Source organism: Salmo salar, chromosome 01 (assembly GCF_965601325.2).
Source record: "Salmo salar chromosome 01, fSalSal1, whole genome shotgun sequence".
Lineage (NCBI taxonomy): Eukaryota > Metazoa > Chordata > Actinopteri > Salmoniformes > Salmonidae > Salmo > Salmo salar.
Window position 1 is genome coordinate 145,280,234 of NC_138291.1, and position 26,362 is coordinate 145,306,595.

Sequence of the window (26,362 nt, forward strand, 5' to 3'; positions counted from 1 at the left end):
AAAGGAAAAGAAGAGAACTTTAATTGTGAGCTGTCACATGATCAGTAAGCGCTCTGTTTTTGATTGGTGGAGCATCATATTCATCTGATCAAATTAAGTGCATTTACATTTTGAAAAAAATTGCAATTCAACCTCTCAAAAATATCAATAAATGCTAATAAATTATATAAGACTTCCAAAGCAAATGGAAAAATATATTTATCTATAGATTACATATCAGTGAACAACAATATTAGATATCATATGCAATACATTTTACAGCAATAAGCTTTTCTGCTATAACGTACCACAGGCATCAGTAGCTACTTTTTTAAAGTCATTCGAAAAATCTGAAAGAACAGAAGTTGTATTAACTGATTAATGTAGAATAGACAGGTTATGCTTCCTTTTTATTCTCTTAAAAAAATATTAGAGATATCACAAGACACACCCACAACATGATAAAAGATATGTTTAAGTATAAGCACCTATTACCTACTTCTCGAGTTGAACACGGCCAATGGACAACACAAGCGGACAAAACACCTATGGAAAAATAATGGCATGATATTTGCTTAATTAAATGAAATGGCAGAGACACATTGCCAGTCATGCCTGACTTCAACAAAAGCGACAGAGCACAGGAATATAAAGCATGGGATGACCCAGCTACAGTGTATGGCATGTTACCACAGTAGACGGCGTGCAGTAGACGGGAGCCTTATCCAAGCCAAACAAGATCATCAACATATTACATATTGATCATAATGTGATATCACTTGTGACTGACTAAACACATGCAAGAAGAGATGGGTGGAAAAACTCTCAACTGAAGCCCCTTCGAACCCATAGCATGTGGCTCAAGTGTTTCCCTACAATCTAACCAATCACTGAGCTTGAACACATTTGATTCGTTTAAGTTTGGGTTGGATGCTGCTCCAATCTACAACGCATGGCCTGAAGTGAGGAGTGACACTTGGCATAGAAACCGCAATCAGACATCAGTAATGTACTGTAGTTGTGGTGTGAAGGTTGGCACCTAAAACACCCTACGGTGTGTGTGTAGAACAAAACAGCACAGAAACATAGACTGGTTTATAGACGGACAGTCCCTCACTCACACATAGAAGTCTCTTATTTTTTTATATTGCACATACTAAAGAACAGTGAAGGAGATACGTACAGTATAGTCTGGTTTGACAGGAGTGTGTAAACCATATCGACTCTAACCCTGGGATATCGTCATCATTTCCACCTTGATCACCTCAGCCACTCACCATGAACAATCACATCCAATTCAAGCATCCATGGGACTAACTCCACTCCATGGTTAATTATAAGTAAAAAAATAATAAAAAATGCTACAAACTGAAACGAAGCACTGTAAAATAATATATTGTAGAGTTATTTTTGGAACAGTTCAGTGTGTGTTACACTAAAGACTTGTAGGTCAGTCAGTGCAGCCAGTGGGGTCCAGACCATCACCGGGGAGGAGTGGGACTTGTAGTTCTAGTAATAGAAGTTAGGTTGTGTGAAGCTGTCTGCTCTGCATGTCATTTCAACTGGAGGATGTGCACGTCTGTTGCATCCTTGGAAACGTGCACAGCCCATTCACACTCCCTCAATACAGATTCAGATTTTCGAGCATGTGCACACTCTGCCGCAGGTTCAATGTCCTCGGCTGAAATGCACGCTCACGGCAGAGTTAAGACTTGAAGACGTGCACGGCCCGCACCACGTACTGCCTGCAGATGGGGCACTCGCTCATCCTCATCCCACATTTGGTACAGGTGACCATGTGGCCGCACTCCAGCAGCACACAGTCGATCACAGCGTCCATGCAGATGCGACACAGGTGATCATCAGAGGCCAGCTGAGCCTTCATACTGTCTGTGGAGAGAAACAAGGTATGAGGAAACAGCATTACCCTACGCAGTACGCAGCCTGAGGATGGCCGTCTCTGGTTCATTCACATACCCGACATCAGTAGCAGTGGAGGCTGGCGGGAGGAGCCCTCAGAAGACGGGCTCATTGTAATGGCTGGAATGGAATACTTGCAACAGAGTCACGTGGGTTCCATATATTTCATCTGTTTGATACCGTTCCATTCCAGCCATTACAATGAGCCCATCCTCCTATAGCTCCTCCCACCAGCCGCCTCTGATCAGTAGCTACATGATGTATGTAGTGCGTCAATAGCCAATTTAAACAGCAGGATTAACTGGTCTCTCTCCAGAACAACACTTAGCGTGTTAAACAGCAGGATTAACTGGTCTCTCTCCAGAACAACACTTAGTGTGTTAAACAGCAGGATTAACTGGTCTCTTTACAGAACAACACTTAGTGTGTTAAACAGCAGGATTAACTGGTCTCTTTACAGAACAACACTTAGTGTGTTAAACAGCAGGATTAACTGGTCTCTTTACAGAACAACACTTAGCGTGTTAAACAGCAGGATTAACTGGTCTCTCTCCAGAACAACACTTAGTGTGTTAAACTGCAGGATTAACTGGTCTCTTTCCAGAACAACACTTAGTGTGTTAAACAGCAGGATTAACTGGTCTCTCTCCAGAACAACACTTAGCGTGTTAAACAGCAGGGTATAATGCAACGCTCAAGCCCTTTACATTATTAGGAAGCGAGTCTCAAAGACCTGCACTACAATGAAACCTGATGAAGATGGTGGGATTCAAATAATATGACGGGTCGTAACGAGGTAAGAGTTGTTAGGGACTGCGTTAATGACAGGATGAACAACAAGCCTTCAGTACTAATGAGATGACGGAAATGAGAACAACATGGGACCATGCCGGGAAATATGATCAGGATCCCACGGAAATTAGACTTCAGCATGCATCAATATGGAGAGTTGTATTTAAGACAGTGCTGAGCACTCTGTGGTTTTGCAGGTGGGATGATGGTGGAGTTAGACATGCTTTACACAATACTGCCTTACCTCCCACTGCACCATTGCATATAGGTGGAGGATATGCCACCACTTAGAATGAAAGCACATACCAAAAGAGCCATTAGTGATTCTAACAGGATACAAGCTCTTACTCCAATTCTTCCACCTCACGTAGTACTGAGAACAACTCCTGTACACAGTCATCTGATCCAGCAGTGAATGAGAAGTCACACTTCAACTCAAATATGTGCATGTTATATACAACCCAACGAAAGAGTATTGAATGCTCACCTGCGGTCATGCTGTTGATGTTACTGACATTTTCCACTAAAATAAAATCAAGAAATGCATCTTTAATACTGTGCTGTATCTGGAACTGTAAATAACACCAAAGAAAGATGTTTTAACTTGGACAGTTTCTATATTGTTCAAAATAGGGTTTAACTGGAGATTGATAAGCTACAATGGTCGTTATTAACAGGATCACTATGGGTTCTAGCTGAGGTTAGGTTGGTTGGTAAAGGAGGAAATGATTCAACATGGTACTTACTGGACTTCCTGTTCTGCTCGTTCTCCCTGTAGAGCCGATGTACCCGCTCTATCAGCTCCCACTTCTCACAGCAGCCAGAGTAGTTGACAAAGTTACGGGCCAGAATCTCTTTGAGCTGCCGAACAGACAGGCACTCAATGTCCCCTTCGTTGTCCAGGTCCGATAAAGAGGCCCGCATCCTCCTCTGCGTCACTGGACTGACCTACCAGAGAGAAAAGAGGAGGCCCTTCAGAAAACATGTTCAAGCCAACAAGTTCAACTACGACTAGGTTTTGTAGTGAACGCCATGGTCATTGAAGCAATAGCACAAAGTGAATCCTCTCACAAGAGTGGGCCAGTGAGTTCTCGTCAGTTAAATACATGCGTTAGAGACAGAGACAGAGCTGGCTGTCTCACCTCTATGGTAGGTTCCCTGGAAGGTTCCAGGTGCAGGAGGGGGATGGTTGGAGCTTCCCCATGCTGCTGGGGTTTCAACAGAAAACAAAACATAGAACAAAAAGATGGTCAGATTCAGTTTTTGAAATGGTATGAAAGCAGATAAGCAGCTTTGAAATACTTGTTTTTTCCCCTACAGGATGCTCCTCACTCTTTCTCCCACAAATCAGAATTTCTATAAAACACCACAGGGTGGGCTGTAATCACTAGACTTCCACTTGCAGTTAATCACATTGATATTTGATGGCTCTCTTAAAATGTCTGATAAGGAAATGAGGTATGGAGGCATATCCTCTAAAGGGTAGTCCGTGTTACACTTAGTATTCAGCATCATTTGCTTCTTCTAATCTTCAAATCAGTGGTTAATTATTCCCTTTTTGAAGGCGATGGCTTTATTAGGAGTTTGCCTGTGACCAGAATCCAATGATCTTGGCAGGGATGCAGCAAAAACGCAGAGTGAGTCTGGTGAGAATGTGTTTGGCTTGTGGCATATTGCCCTGCATTAACTCAGCCCTTTATGTGCAATGAAGAGAGAACATAAAGAGAGTGGCCTGGACTCCCCTCGTCTCTGTCTCCACCGGACCACAGCACAAAAAGCAATTAGCTAATGGTGCAGGCGCCGGGCATTCTTCTGGTGTGATATCACAACGAGGGATGGGTGTGTAGGGGTCGGGGGACGCTGACGTCCCTGGTTGTACATGCACACACACACGCTCCCTCCGTCACATTCCGCTGGACCAATAAGCCGCAGGCTCCCAGCATGCACCTGCGTTAATAATGCATCAGCAGTCCTGTTGGTGGCGTGCTAGCCTCCCCAGCCCAGATGTCACGCTCCAACGATCGGCAACGCCATAACCGAACCGCTGTGCGAGCACCGGGCACCAGCGATGCCCATAATCAGCCGAGGGCGTTGAAAGTTAGTGCGTTCATCTTAAGATAGTTGGTGAGACAACCACATATCACTGTCAGAGTACATATCTCCTCAATAGCAGCAAAGACAGTGCTAGTGGTATCACAATAGGAGGATGTTGATGTTTGGGATGCCGAAGATGACCCCAGGGATAGAGATGTGAGAAGCACTGTTGTCTTTCTCTTTCTCTCTGTCTTTTCAGTTACAGCTGTGCCGTTGAGAGGAATCAGAAGCCAGCCTGTGTGCGACTGAGCGTTACATAACCGACTCAGCATAACAGACTTACAAAAAAGGCAAAGGGTTTAAGCCCTTTGACTGTTGCTGACTGGCTCCAGCTCCCAGGGTGACACTGTAAACGCAGCTGTTTCCAGCAGTCAGTCAAGTGGACGTCAGCTCACTGCAGTGGCGCTGGGCTTTTCCCTGTGTGAGTGAAGCACCTCATTCATGTCAAACACACACAGCACCAGACTGTATCAAACAGTTTTTTTTCTGGCTGCAAAGAACAGGGCCTGACTGCAATACTATACTGCTTGGAAGCTTTTCATGCTCCTATATTTAGCCTATATGGTTATCCCAGGGGGCTACTTTCAGTAGGACTGGGGACAATCATAGCCCTACTAACCAGCACTAGAGATCTAGAACAGATTGCACGTTGCTGATTGTTATGCTTAGCTGTGACAACTTCACACTGACAAATATGTTTCCCACATCCGTGCCATGTGCTCTTCAAGCTTCACATTAATTAGCTTTGAAACAAGTAGGACAGATGTCAAAAGAGCAGGGAAGGCAGTAACGGAGGAGGGCAGACGTGAGGGAATGGGACCAAGTTGTGTGTGTGCGCACGTGTGTGAGTGTGTTGTGTGTGTGTGTGGCTAGTCACACCTGGCTCTGAGCGGTCCCTGAGCTGTCACTCCGGCTGAGAGGAGCGTCTCCCTGGGAGGCAGAGAGCGCCGACTGCTCCGAGGCGGAGCGTCGTGTGGCTGAGGGGGGCGAGGCGTGGAGGGAATGGGGGAGGGAGTGGGGGAGGGAGTGCAGGCTGTCTGTGTCCTCCTCCTCCTCCTCCTCCTCTACAGCTCCTTGTGTCGAGGTGTTTTCCCCTGCTTCCAGGTGGCAGAGCACCAGGTCCACCAGGTCCTCCTTCTCCCTGCAGGTGTCTGTGGGGATGTTGCGCAGCAGCAGGTACTGGCGCAGGTCTTTAACGCGCAGTGCCATGAGCTGTGGTCTCTGGAAGGCCGTGCCGCGCAGGAGGTGACAGGTGGTGCAGCAGCGGAGGTTCTCCTGCAGCACCGAGCACAGGGCACAGAAACTCTTCTTACAGTCCGAGCATATGTGCTGAGAAAGAGAGGAAGAGAGAGAGGGGGTAGAGAGAGGGAGAGAGAAAGTAGAGAGAGAGAGAGAGAAGGAGGGAATAGAGGGAATAGAAAGAGGGAGAGAGGGAATAGAGAGAGAGGGAGTAGAGAGAGAGAGGGAGTAGAGAGAGAGAGGGAGCAGATCGAGAGAGAGAGGAAGTAGAGCGAGAGAGAGAGGGAGTAGAGAGAGGGAGTAGAGAGAGGGAGAGAAAGGGATTAGAGAGAGGGAGAGTCACCACACACATTTAGAAGACAGGCGATCCCATCAGCCAGTCATGTCCATTCCTCCTGATCAATTAATTACTAGATTTAATTAATTATTTGGCATCATGGAGTCATTTGACTTTCCTGTTTTTGGAAATATATTAATTACAGCTAATGAGAGGGATCTGCCAAATTTGCTAGACAACAGCGTTCCAAAACAAGGACTCATTTGTAAAGGTGGTAAATGACCTTTTAATGGCGTCAGACCGAAGCTCTGCATCTGTCCTCGTGCTCCTAGACCTTAGTGCTGCTTTCGATACCATCGATCACCACATTCTTTTGGAGAGATTGGAAACCCAAATTGGTCTACATGGACAAGTTCTGGGCTGGTTTAAATCTTATCTGTTGGAAAGATATCAGTTTGTCTCTGTGGATGGTTTGTCCTCTGACAAATCAACTGTAAATTTCGGTGTTCCTCAAGGTTCCGTTTTGGGACCACTATTGTTTTCACTGTATATTTTACCTCTTGGTGATGTCATTCGAAAACATAATGTTAAATTTCACTGCTATGCGGATGACACACAGCTGTACATTTCAATGAAACATGGTGAAGCCCCAAAATTGCCCTCGCTGGAAGCCTGTGTTTCAGACATAAGGAAGTGGATGGCTGCAAATGTTCTACTTTTAAACTCGAACAAAATAGAGATGCTTGTTCTAGGTCCCAAGAAACAAAGAGATCTTCTGTTGAATCTGACAATTAATCTCGATGGTTGTACAGTCGTCTCAAATAAAAAACTGTGAAGGACCTCGGCGTTACTCTGGACACTGATCTCTCTTTTGACGAACATATCAAGACTGTTCCAAGGACAGCTTTTTTCCATCTACGTAACATTGCAAAAATCTGAAACATTCTGTCCAAAAATGATGCAGAAAAATTTATCCATGCTTTTGTCACTTCTAGGTTAGACTACTGCAATGCTCTACTTTCCGTCTACCCGGATAAAGCACTAAATAAACTTCAGTTAGTGCTAAACACGGCTGCTAGAATCTTGACTAGAACCCCAAAAATGTATCATATTACTCCAGTGCTAGCCTCCCTACACTGGTTTTCTGTCAAGGCAAGGGCTGATTTCAAGGTTTTACTGCTAACCTACAAAGCATTACATGGGCTTGCTTTCCGATTTGGTCCTGCCATACATACCTACACGTACACTACGGTCACAAGACGCAGGCCTCTTAACTGTCCCTAGAATTTCTAAGCAAGCAGCTGGAGGCAGGGCTTTCTCCTATAGAGCTCCATTTTTATGGAATGGTCTGCCTTCCCATGTGAGAGACGCAGACTCGGTCTCAACCTTTAAGTCTTTATTGAAGACTCATCTCTTCAGTAGGTCCTATGAATGAGTGTAGTCTGGCCCAGGAGTGTGAAGGTGAACGGAAAGGCACTGGAGCAACGAACCGCCCTTGCTATCTCTGCCTGGCCGGTTCCCCTCTCTCCACTGGGATTCTCTGCCTCTAACCCTATTACAGGGGCTGTGTCACTGGCTTACTGGTGCTCTTCCATTCCGTCCCTAGGAGGGGTGCGTCACTTGAGTGGGTTGAGTCACTGACGTGGTCTTCCTGTCTGGGTTGGCGCCCCCCCTTGGGTTGTGCCGTGGTGGAGATCTTTGTGGGCTATACTCGGCCTTGTTTTAGGATGGTAAGTTGGTGGTTGAAGATATCCCTCTAGTGGTGTGGGGGCTGTGCTTTGGCAAAGTGGGTGGGGTTATATCCTGCTTGTTTGGCCTGTCCGGGGGTGTCGTCGGATGGGGCCACAGTGTCTCCCGACCCCTCCTGTCTCAGCCTCCAGTATTTATGCTGCAGTAGTTTATGTGTCGGGGGGCTAGGGTCAGTCTGTTATATCTGGAGTAGTTCTCCTGTCTTATCCAGTGTCCTGTGTGAATTTAAGTATGCTCTCTATAATTCTTTCTTTCATTCTCTCTCTCGGAGGATCTGAGCCCTAGGACCATGCCTCAGGACTACCTGGCCTGATGACTCCTTGCTGTCCCCAGTCCACCTGGCCGTGCTGCTGCTCCAGTTTCAACTGTTCTGCCTGTGGCTATGGAATCCTGACCTGTTCACCGGACGTGCTACCTGTCCCAGACCTGCTGTTTTCAACTCTCTAGAGACAGCAGGAGCTGTAGAGATACTCTGAATGATCGGCTATAAAAAGCCAACTGACATTTACTCCTGAGGTGCTGACCTGTTGCACCCTCGACATCCACTGTGATTATTATTATTTGACACTGCTGGTCATCTATGAACATTTGAACATCTTGGCCATGTTCTGTTATAATCTCCACCTGGCACAGCCAGAAGAGGACTGGCCACCCTTCATAGCCTGGTTCATCTCTAGGTTTCTTCCTAGGTTCTGGCCTTTCTAGGGAGTTTTCCTAGCCACCGTGCTTCTACACCTGCATTGCTTGCTGTTTGGGGTTTTAGGCTGGGTTTCTGTACAGTACTTTGAGATATCAGCTGATGTAAGAAGGGCTTTATAAATACATTTGATTTGATTTGATTTCCTATGACGTCACCATGTTCTAGGACAGAGGAGGACTTTATCTCATTTCTTGGCACAGAAAATGTAAATAATACTATATGGCAAATTGCCCAGATATTCCTGACATTCACAAGCTTATCTCGGTTTACTGAGGCAATTCAGATGAATCGACTGACAGACAGGCGGTTTGAATGGAGATTTTTCCATGTCATTGGTGTGTAAATGAGCTGCGGACCACTCTGACAGATCTATTCTTCAATCATCAGTGTTAATCCCCCTGAACCTCTGCTTTCATGACACAAATATCAAGCTGAGCCACACACACACACACGTGTGGTTATAATATATCCAGAGACTGAACCTGCCATCGGCATAGCAACAGGTGTGAGCGGGCTGATAGAGCAGTCTGAGCCTGGAAGCTCGGAGAACGCTCCAGGGGCTTCCATCACTGTCCCGGCATGCCACACTGTCAGACAACGCCTAGAGACACTCTGCCATTTACCTGTCTGCAGTCTAAGCTGGTGCCCTGGTGTGGCCATTATGGAAGCTAGTTTTATTTGTTTATTTTTAAGGGGCGCATTCTTCCTCTTCCTCCTCCTCATCATCGTCTTACACACTGTCCTCATCAGCTTCCTCATCATAAACAACATCATCATTGTCATTGTTTTACACACTAGAAACATCATCCTCCTCACCACTTACCTTGCGCCTGAAGACAGAGAAGGCCAGTCCACAGGCCTTGCAGAGCTGACCTGCGCTCCCTGAGCTGGTGGGGGGGTAGGTGGAGTACCCGGCGCTGGGGGCAAAGCGGAAGGGCCCGGCCCCGGCCCCGAACCCTGGCTGCTGCCCGCGCACCGTCCCTGTGCCCATCACCTCGTTCAGCAGCCCGCAGCATGATGCCCACATGGACGATGCCCCTGCCTACGACACAAACAGCATGCAAGTCTGTTCTCCAAGTTTGAATGCCTAGTTTAGAGTCCTATTATCCATCCCAGTAGGTTCATAAACAATATGCCTTTGGCAGTACTGAAATCATAGTAGCCTGCAATGCAATCAATACAGTGCCCCAATTTCATCCCTTTTTTACAACTTTTGTTGCAGGTTGCATCACTAAGGGAAAGGATCTCAGACTTCACACTTTATTCGTCATTTGTCCCTGAATCCCACAATGCCTCAGTGTGATCTTCCGCTGCTCAACAACCTTTCCCCTCAATGAACTACATGCCTTTGTGGCTCCTGAGTTCCTCTACAAAAAGGCATTGAAGTATTGTAATACAGTCTCCGGGATCCTAGCACATTGAAAATTGTGTAGCAGAGCATGGCGGAAGCCGGCGTATTCAGAACAGAGGCCTGTGAACAGTGGTGTAGCAGAGGCGGATGTTACGGTTTATAGAGCTTCAGAGGAAAGACGCAATAGTCTCTCAGACTGGAACGAACAGGGTGAAAGACACAAAAAAAGACAGTGGATGCGGGCTGCAGATACATTATTATGAGAACTCTGTGGGTCTGTTGGAGGTTGAAAATGACTGAGTCAAGCACCAGAGCCCAAACAGCCTGTCCTAATGAGCTAGTCCGAAGGGGATGTTGCAATTAATCAGTACATTTCTGTCCATTATCTAATGAATAACAACATTGCAGCAGGAAAGTGACCACAACGCTTACAGACAAAAAACCTGATGAGAGGAAGGTGAAAACATCTTCTCTATGTAAAGACTTATATGGTTACAGTGGAGGCAGTGGGGTCATTTCTCAGTTATGACAGCCTTATGACCTGGTAGAGTAGGTGCACTTAGGGATATTAGTGTGGTCAAGGACCATAAGAGGACCGTACAGTGCATGTGACATGTTTGCCTGATCAATGTTTTACTGACAGCAAGACTGTCCACTCCAGAGCCTGAGACCCAAGATGGTGTGATCTCAGGCGCAGCTCCTTGGAGCATACTGATGAGAGGATGAGGGAGGGGCAGGGAGAGAGAGAATATGTCTTCTGTTCCACGGTCTGGGGAATCAAGAGCTGACATGAGCATACAGTATGTGGCTCTGTCTGAGTTCAGAAGAGAAGACAGTGTATATTTTAAGAGCAGGGGTCGCCGCTGTCCACAAATAAAGCTCTGCTCAGCCATGACCTGCCACAATACTCAGGCCTGCCCTGTGCTCTGTGATCTCACCTCACTCGCCTGCCTACTTAACCAGCTTGCAGTTACACAATACAGGAGCTAGATGGAATATGTGGAACTGTCTGCATTGAGAAAGAGAAAGTCTTCTCGGGAAATACATTACAGCAATAAGCTTGATGTGAAACTGAACAGAAAGGACCACAGCAGCTCACTTTTTAGTTCCAGTTTTCCTGATAATATTTTGCTTTGTTGCCTTCAGAAAGTATTCATACACCTTGACTTATTGCAAAATGTGTTGTGTTACAGGCAGAATTCACAATGGATTCAATATTAGTTTTTCTTCACCCATCTACACACAATACCCCATAATGACAAAGTGAAAACATGTTTTTAGAAATGTTAGCAAATTTATTGAAAATGAAATAAAGAAATATCTCATTAACATAAGTATTCACACCCCTAGTCAACACATGTTAGGATCACCTATGACAGCGATTACAGCTGTGAGTCTTTCTGGGTAAGTCCCTAATAAGAATTTGTTCTTAACTGACTTGCCTAGTTAAATAAAGGTAAAAAAAAGAAAGTGCTTTACACACCTGGATTATACAATATTTGCACATTATTTAAGTGAAAACTGTAACTAGGCCACTCAGGAACATTAAAATGTTGGCTTAGTAAGCAACTCAAGTGTATATTTGGCCTTGTGTTTTAGGTTATTGTACTGCTGAAAGGTGAATTAGTCTCCCGGTGTCTATTGGAAAAAATTCTCTAGGATTTTGCCTGCGCTTGTTCTATTCAGTTTCTTTTATCCTAAAAAAACTCTAGTCCTTGCCGATGACATGATGCTTGACACCATGCTTGAAAATATGAAGAGAGGTACTTAGTGATGTGTTTGATTTGCCCCAAACATAACACTTAGTTTTCTCTTATCACAGCCGTTAAACTCTGTAACAATTTTTTATTATACATTTTTTTTTAATTTACTTTTTTCCCCCCAATTGGTAGTCTTGGCCCATCACTGCCACTCCCGTACAGACTCGGGAGAGGCGAAGGTCGATGAGCCATGAGTCCTCCAAAATACAACCCTGCCAAGCCGTACTGCTTGCTTAACCCAGAATCCAGCCGCACCAATGTGTCAGAGTCACCATACAACTGGCAACCAGAGCCACCATACAACTGGCAACCAGAGTCAGCTTGCAGGTGCCCAGCCTGCCACAAGGAGTCGTTAGAACCCAGATGATGCTGGGCCAATTGTGTGCTGCCTCATGGGTCTCCTGGTCATGGCCAGCTGTAACACAGCCTGGGATCGAACCCGGGGCTGTAGTGATGCCTCAAGCACTGTGATGCAGTGCTTGAGACCACTGCGCCACACGGGAGGCCCTACTCTGTAACTGTTTTAAAGTCACCATTGGCCTCATGGTGAAATCCCTGAGCGGTTTCCTTCCTCTTTGGCAACTGAGTTAGGAAGGACGCCTGTATCTTTGTAGTGACTGGGTGTATTGATACACCATTCAAAGTATAATTAATAACTTCACCATGCTCAAAGGAATATTCAATGTCTGTTTTTTATTTGAACCCATCTACCAATAGATGCCCTTCTTTGCGAGGAGTTGGAAAACCTCCCTGGTCTTTGTGGTAAAATCTGTGTTTGAAATTCACTGCTAGACTGATATTCACTTTCAGATCATTTTATGTGTGGGATACAGAAATGACGTAGTCATAACAAAATCATGTTAAAGACTATTATTGCTCACAGAGTGAGTCCATGCCACTTATGTGACTTGTTAAGCACATTTGTATTGCCATAACAAAGGGGTTGAATACTTAATCACTCAAGACATTTCAGCTTTCATTTTTAATTAATTTGTTCAAATTTTAAAAAACATCATTCCACTTTGACATTGTGTGTAGGGGGTATTGTGCGAAGGCCAGTGACAAAAACATCACAATTGAATACATTTTAAATTCAGGCTATAATACAACAAAAATGTGGAAGAAGTCAGGGGGTATTCAGACCCCTTGACTTTTTCCACATTTTGTTACGTTACAGCCTTATTCTAAAATGGATATACACGCAATACCCCATAATGACAAAGTAAAAACAGGTTTATACATTTTTGCAAATGTATAAAAAATAAAAACTGAAATATCACATTTACACATGTATTCAGACCCTTTACTCAGTACTTTGTTGAAGCACCTTTGGCAGCGATTACAGCCTCAAGTCTTCTGGGGTATGACGCAACAAGCGTGGCATACCTGTATTTGGTGAGTTTCTCCCATTATTCTCTGCAGATCCTCTCAAGCTCTGTCAGGTTGGATGGGGAGCGTCGCTGCACAGCTATTTTCAGATCTCTCCAGAGATGTTCGATTGGGTTCAAGTCCGGGCTCTGGCTGGGCCACTCATGGACATTCGGAGACTTGTCCCGAAGCCACTCCTGGGTTGTCTTGGCTGTGTGCTTAGGGTTGTTGTCCTGTTGGAAGGTGAACCTTCGCCCCTGTCTGAGGTCCTGATCGCTCTGGAGAAGGTTTTTTATCAAGGATCTCTCTGTATGTTGCTCTGTTCATCTTTCTCTCGATCCTGACTAGTCTCCCAGTCCCTGCCATTGAAAAACACCCCACAGCATGATGCTGCCACCACCATTCTTCACCGTAGGGATGGTGCCAGGTTTCCTCCAGACGTGACGCTTGGCCTTCAGGCCAAATAGTTCAATCTTGGAATTCATCAGACCAGATAATCTTGTTTCTCATGGTCTGAGAGTCTTTAGATGCCTTTTGGCAAACTACAAGCAGGCTGTCATGTGCCTTTTACTGAGGAATGGCTTCCGTCTCGCCAATCTACCATAAAGGCCTGATTGGAGTGATGCAGAGATGGTTGTCCTTCTGGAAGGTTCTCCCATCTCCACAGAGGAACTCTGGAGCTCTGTCAGAGTGACCATTGGGTTCTTGGTCACCTCTCTGACCAAGGCCCTTCTCCCCGATTGATCAGTTTGGCCGGGCGGCCAGCTCTAGGAATTGTCTTGGTGGTTCCGTCTTCCATTTAAGAATGATTGAGGCCACTGTATTCTAGGGGACCATTCAATGCAGCAGACATTTTTTGGTACCCTTCCCCAGATCTGTGCCTCGACACAATCCTCTCAGAGCTCTATTCCTTCAACCTCATGGCTTGGTTTTTGCTCTGACATGCACTGTCAACTCTGGGACCTTATATAGACAAGTGTTTGCCTTTCCAAATCATGTCCAATCAATTACATTTACTACATGTGGACTCCAATCAAGTCATAGAAACCTCTCAGGGATGATCAATAGAAACAGGAAGCACCTGAGCTCAATTTCAACTCATAGCAAAGGGTCTGAATAGTTATGTAAATAAGGTGTTTCTGTTTTTTTTCCCAACATTTCTAAAAACCTGTTTTCCCTTTGTCATTGACGAGGGAATTTTTTTTGAATTTAATACATTTTAGAATAAGGCTGTAACGTAACAAAATGTGGAAAAAGTCAAGGGGTCTGAATACTTTCCGAATGCACCGTATGTCAATGCTACAGTATTCACACCCCCTGACTTTAAAATGCAAATGAGCCACCATGACTCAGATGACTGTCCCTTTGGACAGTCACTCAGTGGACCCTTCCTCCTCTTTTCTGCTAGATTTACCAGGATGAGGCACAGCGGTCTGGCCATGAAATCACTCATATCTGGCACAGTGCCAGCGGCAGAGCTTTCCCCTGTCACCTCAATTAGCACCCAGTAAGCTCTGCAGGGAGGGACTGCCAAAGCATACAAGAGTTAACTGCAAACAAGAGTTACAGTACAGTGCACTACTCTGTTACCAATATCTACACTTTCTTTGCGCTTATTAATATCTCATCTACTGTACATAAAGATGAAATATTAATTACTATAACATGCCTGGTTGTGGGCAGTTTTATCTGATGGGGGGGGGGGGGGGTGTTTAGGGCCCTTAACCCCACCTGTCATGTTAGACATTTTAACAGTGTAGAAAACAGTCAGTCTCATGATGCGCTGGACCTGCTGTTGAGCATTGTGATACTTAAATGCTTCTGACCTTTGACTTCTATCATCCTTTTTTTGCAGACTATATGACAGTGTAAGACATTCCCTAAAGAACAAAGACCAGACAAGGTTGACAAACTGTGCAAATAATTAACGTTTTTTTCCGAAACGCTATATCCACCAATTCTTCACATTTGTGTTTTTTCACTAGAAATGATTGCTTATGGGTACCTTAATGCGTGTGTAAAATACTACTGTTCTCATCTACTGTTTTTTATTCATAGATTTTAGATGCGTATTAAAAAATAATGCTATATATCCATTGTTTAGCTGGAATGGAATGTTCGTATCCTATATATTTGACTGTGACATGCCGTTGTCTCACCAAGCGATCTTAAGACCAACGGACTAACTGTAAGTCAATATGGATAAGAGCATCTACTAAATTACAAAAATGTCTAATGGAAATGTTTTACCTACAGATCTCATTTTACTGTATTGTTTCATTTATTTTTATATTGATGTCACAAATGTACAGTTCTTTATTCAAAATGTAGTTTTTGTTACATTTGACTGTGTATAACCTATCAGTACTACTTATTTCTCAGAGTGAGGCAGATATTGTTCAGCAAAATAAAATGATTATTTATCTCTGAAATGAAACCATCAAGTGATAGATTTCAAACAAATGCATGTCTCTCATTGAAGAACACCATGCCATGATTAGATAGTGAAAAAACACACCAATCTCTTTCATAAGTTCTTCATACAATAAAAGTTAATTTATCAACATTTCAAAGAATTTATTATATAGCGTTTTGCAGTGGTGGGCAAAGTACCCAAATGTCATACTTGAGTAAAAGTAAAGATGCCTTAATAGAAAATGAGTTAAGTAAAGGTGAAAGTCCACCAGTAAAATACTACTTGAGTTAAAAGTCTAAAAGTATTTGGTTTTAAATATACTTAAGTATCAAAAGTAAATGTAATTGCTAAAATATACTTAAGTAAAAGTATAAATAATTTTCTAAATCCTTATACATATACAGTACCAGTCAACAGTTTGGACACACCTACTCATTGAAGGGTTTTTCTTTATTTTTTACTATTTTATATGGAATCATGTAGTAACCAAAAAAAGTGTAAAACAAATCAAATACATTTGAGATTCTTCAAAGTAGCCACCCTTCGCCTTGATGACAGCTTTGCGCACTCTTGGCATTTTCTCAACCAGCTTCATGAGGTAGTCACCTGGAATGCATTTCAATTAACAGGTGTGCCTTGTTAAAAGTTAATTTGTGGAATGTCTTTCCTTCTTAATGTGTTTGAGCCAATCAGTTGTGTTGTGACAAGGTAGGATTGGTATACAGAAGATAGCCCTATTTTTTAAAAGACAAAGTCCATATTATGGCAAGAACCGCTCAAATAAGCAAAGAGAAATGACAGTCCATCATTACTTCAAGACATGAAGGTCAGTCAATCCGGAAAATTTCAAGAACTTTGAAAGTATCTTCAAGTGCATTTGCAAAAACCATCAAGCACTATGACGAAACTGGCTCTCATGAGGACCGCCACAGGAAAGGAAGACCCAGAGTTACCTCTGCTGCAGAAGATAAGTTCATTGGAGTTACCAGCCTCAGAAATTGCAGCCCAAATAAATGCTTCACAGAGTTCAAGTAACAGACACATCTTAACATCAACTGTTCAGAGGAGACTGCGTGAATCAGGCCTTCATGGTCGAATTGATGCAAAGAAACCAGTAGTAAAGGACACCAATAAAATTAAGAAACTTGCTTGGGCCAAGAAACATGAGCAATGGACATTAGACCAGTGGAAATTTGTTCTTTGGTCTGACGAGTCCAAATTAGAGATTTTTGGTTCCAACCGCCGTGTCTTTGTGAGATGCAGAGTGGGTGAACGGATGATCTCTGCATGTGTGGTTCCCACCGTAAACCATGGAGGAGGAGGTGTGATGGTGCTTTGCTGGTGACACTGTCTATGATTTATTTAGAATTCAAGGTACACTTTACCAGCATGGCTACCACAGTATTCTGCAGCAATACGCCATCCCATCTGGTTTGTGCTTAGTGGGACTATCATTTGTTTTTCAACAGGACAATGACCCAAAACACCTCCAGGCTGTGTCAGCGCTATTTGACCAAGAAGGAGAGTGATGGAGTGCTGCATCAGATGACCTGGCCTCCACAATCACTTGACCTCAATCCAATTGAGATGGTTTGGGATGAGTTGGGCCGCAGTATGAAGGAAAAGCAGCCAACAAGTGCTCAGCATATGTGGGAACTCCTTCAAGACTGTTGGAAAAGCATTCCAGGTGAAGCTGGTTGAGAGAATGCCAAGAGTGTGCAAAGCTGTCATCAAGGCAAATGGTGGTTACTTTGAAGACTCTAAAATCTACAATATATTTTGATTTGTTTAACACTGTTTTGGTTACTACATGATTCCATGTGTTATTTCATAGATTTTGATGTCTTCAATATTACTCTACAATGTAGAAAACAGCAAAAATAAAGAAAACCCCTTGAATGAGTAGGTGTCCAAACTTTTGACTGGTACTGTATAAAAACTCAGACAAACAGAGGGACAGACAAAGAGAGAGAGACATACATATCTACTCACAGACAGACAGAGAGAGAGCGAGAGAGAAAGTCAAAAGAGACAGGCAAACATATAAACTCACAGACAGACAGACAGACAGACAGACAGACAGACAGACAGACAGACAGACAGACAGACAGACAGACAGACAGACAGACAGACAGACAGACAGACAGACAGCAGACAGACAGACAGACAGACAGACAGACAGACAGACAGACAGACAGACAGACAGACAGACAGACAGACAGACAGCGACAGGCAGGCAGGCAGGCAGGAAGGAAGGAAGGCAGGAACGAAGGAAGGAAGGAAGGAAGGAAGGAAGGAAGGAAGGAGGAGGAAGGATGGCAGGCAGGCAGGCAGGCAGGCAGGCAGGCAGGCAGGCAGACATACAGACATACAGACAGACAAACTCAAACCTAAACCTAGCTTCATGTCCACATCCCGGCTCAACCTAACCCTAACCCTGATATGAAGCTATGGTTAGGGTTGAGCCGGGTGTTGATATGAAGCTAGGGTTAGGTTAATCTGGGGGACATGAAGATAGGGTTAGGGCCTCAACCCTAGACATACTCTAACCCCCATACTCAAATTACATTCCCACTCTCCCCACTACATATGGCAGAAAGGTAGGCCTCACTTGAGGCTAGGTTTAGGATTGAGCCGGGAGTTGATATGAAGTTAGGGTTGAGGCTAGGTTTAGGATTGAGCTGGGAGTTGATATGAAGTTAGGGTTAGGGTTGAGGTTTAGGGTTGAGCCGGGAGTTGATATGAAGTTAGGGTTAGGGTTGAGGCTAGGTTTAGGGTTGAGCCGGGAGTTGATATGAAGTTAGGGTTAGGGTTGAGGCTAGGTTTAGGCGTGAGCTGCAATGTGGACATGAAGCTAGGGTTAAGGCCTCAACCCTAGACACACTGGCCACACCTCAGAGTCTGGTTCCTCTCTAGGTTTCTTCCTAGGCTCCTGCATTTCTAGGGAGTTTTTCCTAGCCACCGTGCTTCTACATCTGCATTGCATGCTCTTCAGGGTTTTAGGCTGGCTTTCCGTACAAACATCTGCTGATGTAAAAATGGCTTTATAAATAAAATGTGATAGATTGACATAACCCTAACCTTAATCCAATTAACAATGAATTAATTTGCCCCTCTCTCCACTACAAGGCAGAAAGTTAGGCCTCGCTTGAAGTTAATGTACTTTTGAGTGACATCGGCAGAATGGTTGAGGCTAGAAACAAAATTCATGCATGGGATCGTTCAACAGACACTACTGATGAGCCCAAGCCTACATCTGACCATGTGAAATGAACTCTTCACATTGAATACTTGGTCCTACAGAGAACAAGGCATTTCTTCCATAGAAAAGCATTACCTACATCGCTTACATAATCATAAAGCCCCGATAACTGCGATTGAGAAAGCTAACCGTCCTTGCACACAACCAATCGTGACCTTATAGGGAAGCCCTGTGTTGTGGTTCAGCTTCCTGTGGCAAAAGGAAGTGTCTTAATTCATCCTCAACATGGTCCTTCATTCTCTCCCTGCAGTTACACAAAAACACTGTCTTCCATCCTCTGTAGAACAGTCAATTCTTAACGTAAAGACTTGAAACTCAGGGCATCATTAAAGAGTGTCCCCAGGAGAATGTACGCATGTTCGTATGATTACAGAAAGTGACTTAATAGGGGGTCATAGGGGCAGTTTCAAAGGGTTAAAAAGGTTGAATCTTCCCAAATGGTACATATTTGTGACCGGGGGACCTGGCATATGAAAGTCAAATCGACACAAAATAATGTTTCACCACCATTGGACACAATGGCCTTGCAGGTCTAGAAACTAAGAGCCTTGTTATGAATTCCTGAATGAATTCGGAAGAGGATATTGGTCTTTTCTTTTTTTTTTGACTTGAAACTGTCTGTCTGCCTCTGTCTGTCTGTCTGTCTGTCTGTCTGTCTGTCTGTCTGTCTGTCTGTCTGTCTGTCTGTCTGTCTGTCTGTCTGTCTGTCTGTCTGTCTGTCTGTCTGTCTGCCTGCCTGCCTGCCTGCCTGCCTGCCTGCCTGCCTGTCTAACTGCTTGCCTGCCTGTCGGCCTGCCTGTCTGTCTGTCAGTCTGCCTGCCTGTCTGTCTGTAGGAGTGTGGAGGGAGAGGGAGAGATAAGAGGAGGGAGAGGCAGGAAAAGAAGGAGGGAGAGAGAATGAAGGGGGGAGGAGAGAGAGAAAAAGTGAGGGAGGGGGAGAGAGGGGAGAGAGAGGGAGAGGGTGAAGGAGGGATGGGGATAGAGGAGGGGGATGGAGGGAGGGAGGGAGGGAAAGAAGGAGGGAGATCAAATGGAGGGGTAGGAGGGAGGGAGAGAGAGAGAGAAAGAGAATGGGGGAGAGAGGGGAGAGAGGGTGAAGGAGGGAGAGGGGAGAGAGAGGAGGGAGGGAAGAGAGTGTCAACAGACAGACAGAGGTGAAGAGAGGAGGGAGCAAGAGGAGGGGGAGGCAGTGAAAGAAGGAGGGAGAGAGAATGAAAGGTGGAGGAGGGAGAGAGAAGGTAGATGGAGGGAAAGGGAGAAAAAACGGGAAAGGGTGAAGGAGGAACGGGAAGAGAGAGGGATAGAGATGAGAGGAGGTGGACGGAGGGAAATGAGGGAAAGAGAATGGAGGGGAGCAGAGGGAGAGAGAAGGGGGAGAGAGAGGGAGGGGGAGAGAGACAGAGAGGGTGAGGAGTTTTAAAGAAGGGGGAGGGAGTGAGAAGAGAATGAGGGGGTGATAAAGAGGAGGTAAATAAATGAGAAAAACATTAACCTTGTTACATTCATCTTTTCCCATTGACTACAATGTATTGAGAAAAACATTAGCTAATTCGACATTTTACCTTTTTGCAAAAAATGTGCCTGGATGACGTTTTCCTATGATATCATGTTGTAAAGCCTGAATACTCATAAACTGTAAACCAGGTCTTCCCCTGCACCCCAGTTACAAGTACAAACCAGGTCTACACCTTTGACTGAGTCCCAATACTAATATAACCCAGATCTACACCTGTACATCTCAGTCCAAATACCCATACGAACCAAGATAATTGGCTATGTCCCAATTATCTGATAAACCAGGTCTACCATTGTGCAACAGACACTAAAGACACCTTTTGACATTAAATATTTGTTACGTTATTACACTAATTCAGTTTATGGGTCTATACATGGCCAATTCCCCCTGATTTAAACATTTTTTTTTTTTTACCTTTATTTAACCTGGTAAGCTAGTTGAGAACAAGTTCTCATTTACAACTACGACCTGGCCAAGATAAAGCAAAGCAGTGCGACAGAAACAACAACACAGAGTTACACATGGAATAAACATGTGTACAGTCAATAACACAATAGAAAAAAAGAAAGTCTATATACAGTGTGTGCAAATGGCATGAGGAGGTAAGGCAATAAATAGGCCATAATAGCAAAGTAATTACAATTTAGCAGATTAACACTGGAGTGATAGATGAGCAGATGATGGTGTGTACGTAGTGATACTGGTGTGCAAAAGAGCAGCAAAGTATATAAAAACAATATGGGGATGAGGTAGGTAGATTGGGTAGGCTATTTACAGATGGACTATGTACAGCTGCAGCGATCGGGTAGCTGCTCAGATAGCTGATGTTTAAAGTTAGTGAGGGAAATGTAAGTCTCCAGCTTCAGTGATTTTTACAATTCGTTCCAGTCACTGGCAGCAGAGAACTGGAAGGAAAGGCAGCCAAATTACATGTTGTCTTTGGGGATGACCAGTGAGATATACCTGCTGGAGCGCGTGCTACGGGTGGGTGTTGTTATCGTGACCAGTGAGCTGAGAAAAGGCGGAGCTTTACCTAGCATAGACTTATAGATGACCTGGAGCCAGCGGGTCTGGCGACGAATATGTAGCGAAGGCCAGCCGACTAGAGCATACAGGTCGCAGTGGTGGGTGGTATAAGGCGCTTTGGTAATAAAACGGATGGCACTGTGATAGACTGCATCCAATTTGCTGAGTAGAGTACTGGAAGCTATTTTGTAGATGACATCGCCGAAGTCGAGGATCGGTAGGATAGTCAGTTTTACTAGGGTAAGTTTGGCGGTGTGAGTGAAGAAGGCTTTGTTGCGAAATAGAACACCGATTCTAGATTTGATTTTGGATTGGAGATGTTTGATATGAGTCTGGAAGGAGAGTTTACAGTCTAACCAGACACCTAGGTATTTGTAGTTGTCCACGTATTCTAGGTCAGAACCGTCCAGTGTAGTGATGCTAGTCAGGCGGGCGGGTGCGGGCAGCGAACAGTTGAAAAGCATGCATTTGGTTTTGCTAGCGTTTAAGAGCAGTTGGAGGCCACAGCAGGAGTGTTGTATGGCATTGAAACATATGTTAACGCTAATGGAAAAACCATCTGTAAAATAATCTTGATCAAGTATATCCATTACCCAACTCAACTTCAATCTACTGAAAAAAAGCAATCATCTGCTATGATTAAATATATATAATAAATTAGATCACAAATGTGACCACTAAGATATGTATATACCACAAGCATCATGGATTCAATGTATTGAAAATGAAGGCACATATGTAAAACGAGACCCATTAAACATTAGATTTACAAAAGACAATATTTTAAAAATAAAAAAAATGTATTTGAAGAGTTTATTCCCAAAACGCTGTACTCACCAATTTTTCAAATGTGTGTTTTTACATCAGCAATTATTGCTTATGGGTCCCTTCATGTGTGTTAAAATATTAATGTTCTCAGACGTAGTTGTAATTTTTTGTGTGCAAAATACTATATATTCTTTGTTTAGCTGGAATGGAATGTTCGTATCCTGTATATTTGACTGTGACAGGTGGTTGTCTCATCTACCTCTATCTTCAGATGAATGCACTTACTGTAAGTCACTCTGGATAAGAGCATCTGCTAAATTACTAAAATGTCCAATGTATAGATCTCATATTACTGTATTGAATTATTATTTTGTTAAAAAAAATATATATAATATTGATATCACTAATGTATAATTTGTACATTTCTTTTTAGAAATGTAGTTATTTGTTACATTTTACTGTGTAAAACCTAGTAGTACTACTTCTTCCTCTCAGAGTGAGGCGGAGATTTAAAAAAAAAAAACATGATTATTTGTCTCTCTGAAATTAAACCTTCACGTGATAGATTTTAAACATACTGATTAGATTGTGAAAAAAAACACACTAATCTATTTCAGAATTTCTTTAAACAATAAAATCAAATTTTACAGACAAATTTGGAATGAAACTCTCTTTGTTTTTAAACTGTTGAATACAGACTTCTGGTGCCAAATTCGTCAGTAAAGGACACCTTGGAGATTTATGCTTGTGGTCTTGTGACCATTTTGAGAAATCATATGAAACGTCTGAATCATACTAGACACCATAATATATTGCTTATTTGTTGATAAGTACAACTTTAACTTCTCTAAAGCCTGTAAAGTACCAAACTATTTCTCTCACTATTGTGACCGATGAGATTAAATGGGCTAAAGGCTGTTGGCACATCTAGAAATAAGACCTTACGCGGTCAGGAAAAAAAGTGAAGAACAACCGCTTTAAACACTTACTCTTGGGGTGGAAGAGGACAGCTCCTACTAATAAAAAAATAGTGATTTGGATCAGGGAATATTTTGGTTGCAGGAAATAAAAAACAAAGTGGTGTATCTGCTCCTGTGATATTAAATACAGTATGACTGTTGTATTTAATAAACTGCTACCTTTCTGAGTGTGTATCACATTTCATTCCAACAGACCATAGCTCATCTCACAGCTCCAAATCCATTTTGGACTTCAGAACTGTGTCATGGCAGTCAACCAATCCTGAGTGAATTCTCTCGCACAATAAAACAATATGCCCCAATGAGCAACAGACCTGTCTAACAATTCCCCATGACAATTCAATGGAACTCAAGAGAAGTCATGTTGAATAACAGAATCCTTTTGACAATGCAGTATCAATTCATTAGTTGAAAAACACATGATACACTGACTGCAACAACAACAAAAAACGGTTCATGTGTGTTTCTGCACGTACTGTATTTCAGCTATCATCCTCCATTTCTCATGAGCTGAAAATCTCATTTTCAATATAAACCAGATTAGTCAATAACACATCCCAGCCTTCTTTCTGGGACAGATTATGGTTTGTCATGATCAGACAGAAGACCAGGTGACCTTTCACCTGCACTGAGACAACAAGGACAATATGGAATAGTTGAAGATGTAGATGTTACACAAACATGCAATAATACACATATGTTTATCATAGGCCTTTGAACAATCATAGCCCACATTTTGTATTGACACTTGTCTAATATCAATGTGTTCCTTCATTGCATATACAAGGAAGATACAGTATGTCTTCACTGCAAAGTATTCAACTCTCTACAATGGGTGGGGATAAACTCCTTATGTTAACTTTGCAAAGCGCCTTGTGATACTATTGTAATTTCAAAGACAACTGCCTGCTGCATAACATAACACTGATATGCTGGATCGGAGCCAAACATTACCATTGGAAATAATTGCTCAATTTAGAAAATCTTTACTCTAAATTCTATACTCTGATACTCATTAGTGTTGCAAGAAGCAGGACTTTTAAAAAGGGAGTAGAGATGGTTCATTAAAATGAGGTAAATAACTTTCCCGCTAGTTGGATACCCTCACTGAAAAAGTGCAAGGGGGTTATGTTTCATAATCATCCATCCTCCATCTCACCATCACCACTGTCACTGTTCTCGCCTGTTGTCGCACTACCGGTCAGTGAGTTGTGGAGATTACTGAGTCCAAAGGCTAACTAACTACGGGTATTTATCAACAGACCAGAAATCTCTAAAATATTCCCTCACTTCATTGACTGCAGTATACTGATCTCATTATAGCAGATTAACGCTGGGAAATGGAATAGACATCGCACTGTGGTCCCAGTCTGACACTGGTGCACTGTGGTACAGTCCACTGGTATCAGACTGAGGGTCAGAAAGCGCTCATGACCATCATCATATTATATCATGTATGGATACCATTATAAATAGAACGCAATATAAATATTTCAACCCTGAGAAAATATTCCAACCGGTAAAAACATGACTGTTACTCACCTTATACATGTATCCGTATAATCAGAGTTTGCAACCCTTTAAAGCAAACGACAAACAACACAATTAATGTATTGTAATTTTATAACATTGCATGGGTTTGACTGCATATGAAATTGACATTTTGTTTAAATATTTGTCGACGCACCGTAATTGAAAGTTGTAAAATAGATAGAATGCAAGCCGGTTGTGCAAAAATATAATAACACAGATACTTTGACATTGCAATAGGCTTACCATACCTTCATTCCGACTCCCGGTTCTGGAATGTGTCGAGCAATATTAGAATGATGACCATTGCAAGGGCACAAGGAATCACACCATTACGTCTTCCCTCTCAGAAGCTCTCTGTGTATTTGCAGAATGAGCATAACGCAACGTACAAGTCATCCTGGACCAATCAGCAAATAACCTGAGGTACGGTTATCTTTAGCAGCCAATCGCCTTTTCAATTGCCGCATAGTAGGCGTTCTAAACTATCCTTAGACACGCGCATGTCTTGATACGGGCAACCCGCCGTGCACTATCGATATTTCATTTAGATATTGGGAATTTATGAAACGCTGTTTCAGCATTTTTATTAAGATGTTAACTTGATTATGTTGCGACATGTTTAGGGGTGAACATGAAACTAGTGCACAGGTGAGTCATATCCCAGTAGGCTATGATTTAATTTGATCCAAACACAGAGCCATCGACGACACCTGTGGCTTCATATCTGCCGATCACTTCACTGCACTAGAAGTCTAAAACAAATTTTAGAGCCTAGTTTACATGTGAATGGTCATTTGATTAGCCTATGATTATCAGTAATGCATACACAAAACATACTTCTTTGGGAAACAAATACAGTATCTACTATATTTTGCATGATTTTCATCTGATGTTTTGAATAAGTATTATTTCACAAAACACTTAATCAGATCACCTAACCTCTAAAACCAATATCAAATAAATTTGAGGCTATGCATCTGGCTCTACAAACTTCAAAGTTGGAGGGGAAACAAGTGTGTGTTTGTGTGTGTGTGTCAGGGTGATCAGAAATGCAAATAGAACCTAGGCTTGCAGATGCTGAGCGGGAGAGAGAGAGAGAGATGCTGCAGTGGAGAGATTACAGCACAGCAAAACATTTAGATAGGCCTACACAAAATGGAACATGTAAATTAACAAACCTATGCAGACAGCACTAACCATACAAAGAATACTCCATGCACAGAAGGGTGCATATGTACACTATAACCCACAACCTGCAAAAATCACATACTTCAGAAGTTGTTTTTAAAAAATTCTTAAGGGTAAACAGTAAGCCTGTCCAAAATAAATTTAGCCTGTTCCAAATATTAGGGACATTTGTACCATAAATGTTCCCTACAACAAAAAGCTATTTATACAGTGCCTTCAGAAAGTATTAATTCAGTATCTCTTGACGTATTCTACATTTAGTTGTGTTACAGCCTGAATTCAAAATGGATTAAATAGATGTTTTTCTCTTATCCATCTAAACACAATACCCCATGAAAAAAGTGAAAAGATGTTTTGAGAAATCTTACCAAATTTATTGAAAATGAAATAGATAAATATCTCATTTACAAACACATTCACACCCCTGAGTCAATACTTTGTAGA

At 43.0% G+C, this 26,362-nt stretch overlaps 1 protein-coding gene across 6 annotated transcripts; it reads right to left on the minus strand.

Annotated features, from left to right (window-relative positions):
- Window positions 1–25,108, minus strand: rnf34b (ring finger protein 34b). 6 transcript variants are annotated; one of them, XM_082955308.1, is made up of 9 exons: window positions 24,979–25,108; window positions 24,740–24,775; window positions 9,574–9,792; window positions 5,665–6,060; window positions 3,834–3,899; window positions 3,438–3,639; window positions 3,179–3,214; window positions 2,936–2,977; window positions 1–1,869 (listed from the first exon to the last, which is right to left on the minus strand). In XM_082955308.1, exons 2-9 carry the CDS (start codon window positions 24,746–24,748, stop codon window positions 1,685–1,687), a joined length of 1,155 nt encoding a protein of 384 aa, XP_082811434.1. In that variant the 5' UTR covers window positions 24,749–24,775; window positions 24,979–25,108; the 3' UTR covers window positions 1–1,684. The 6 variants fall into 6 exon arrangements, with proteins under 6 accessions (XP_082811434.1, XP_082811431.1, XP_013986305.3 ...); XM_082955305.1 differs by having other exon boundaries at window positions 3,834–3,896; window positions 5,665–6,114; XM_014130830.3 differs by having other exon boundaries at window positions 5,665–6,114.
- Between the last annotated feature and the right edge of the window lie 1,254 nt (window positions 25,109–26,362).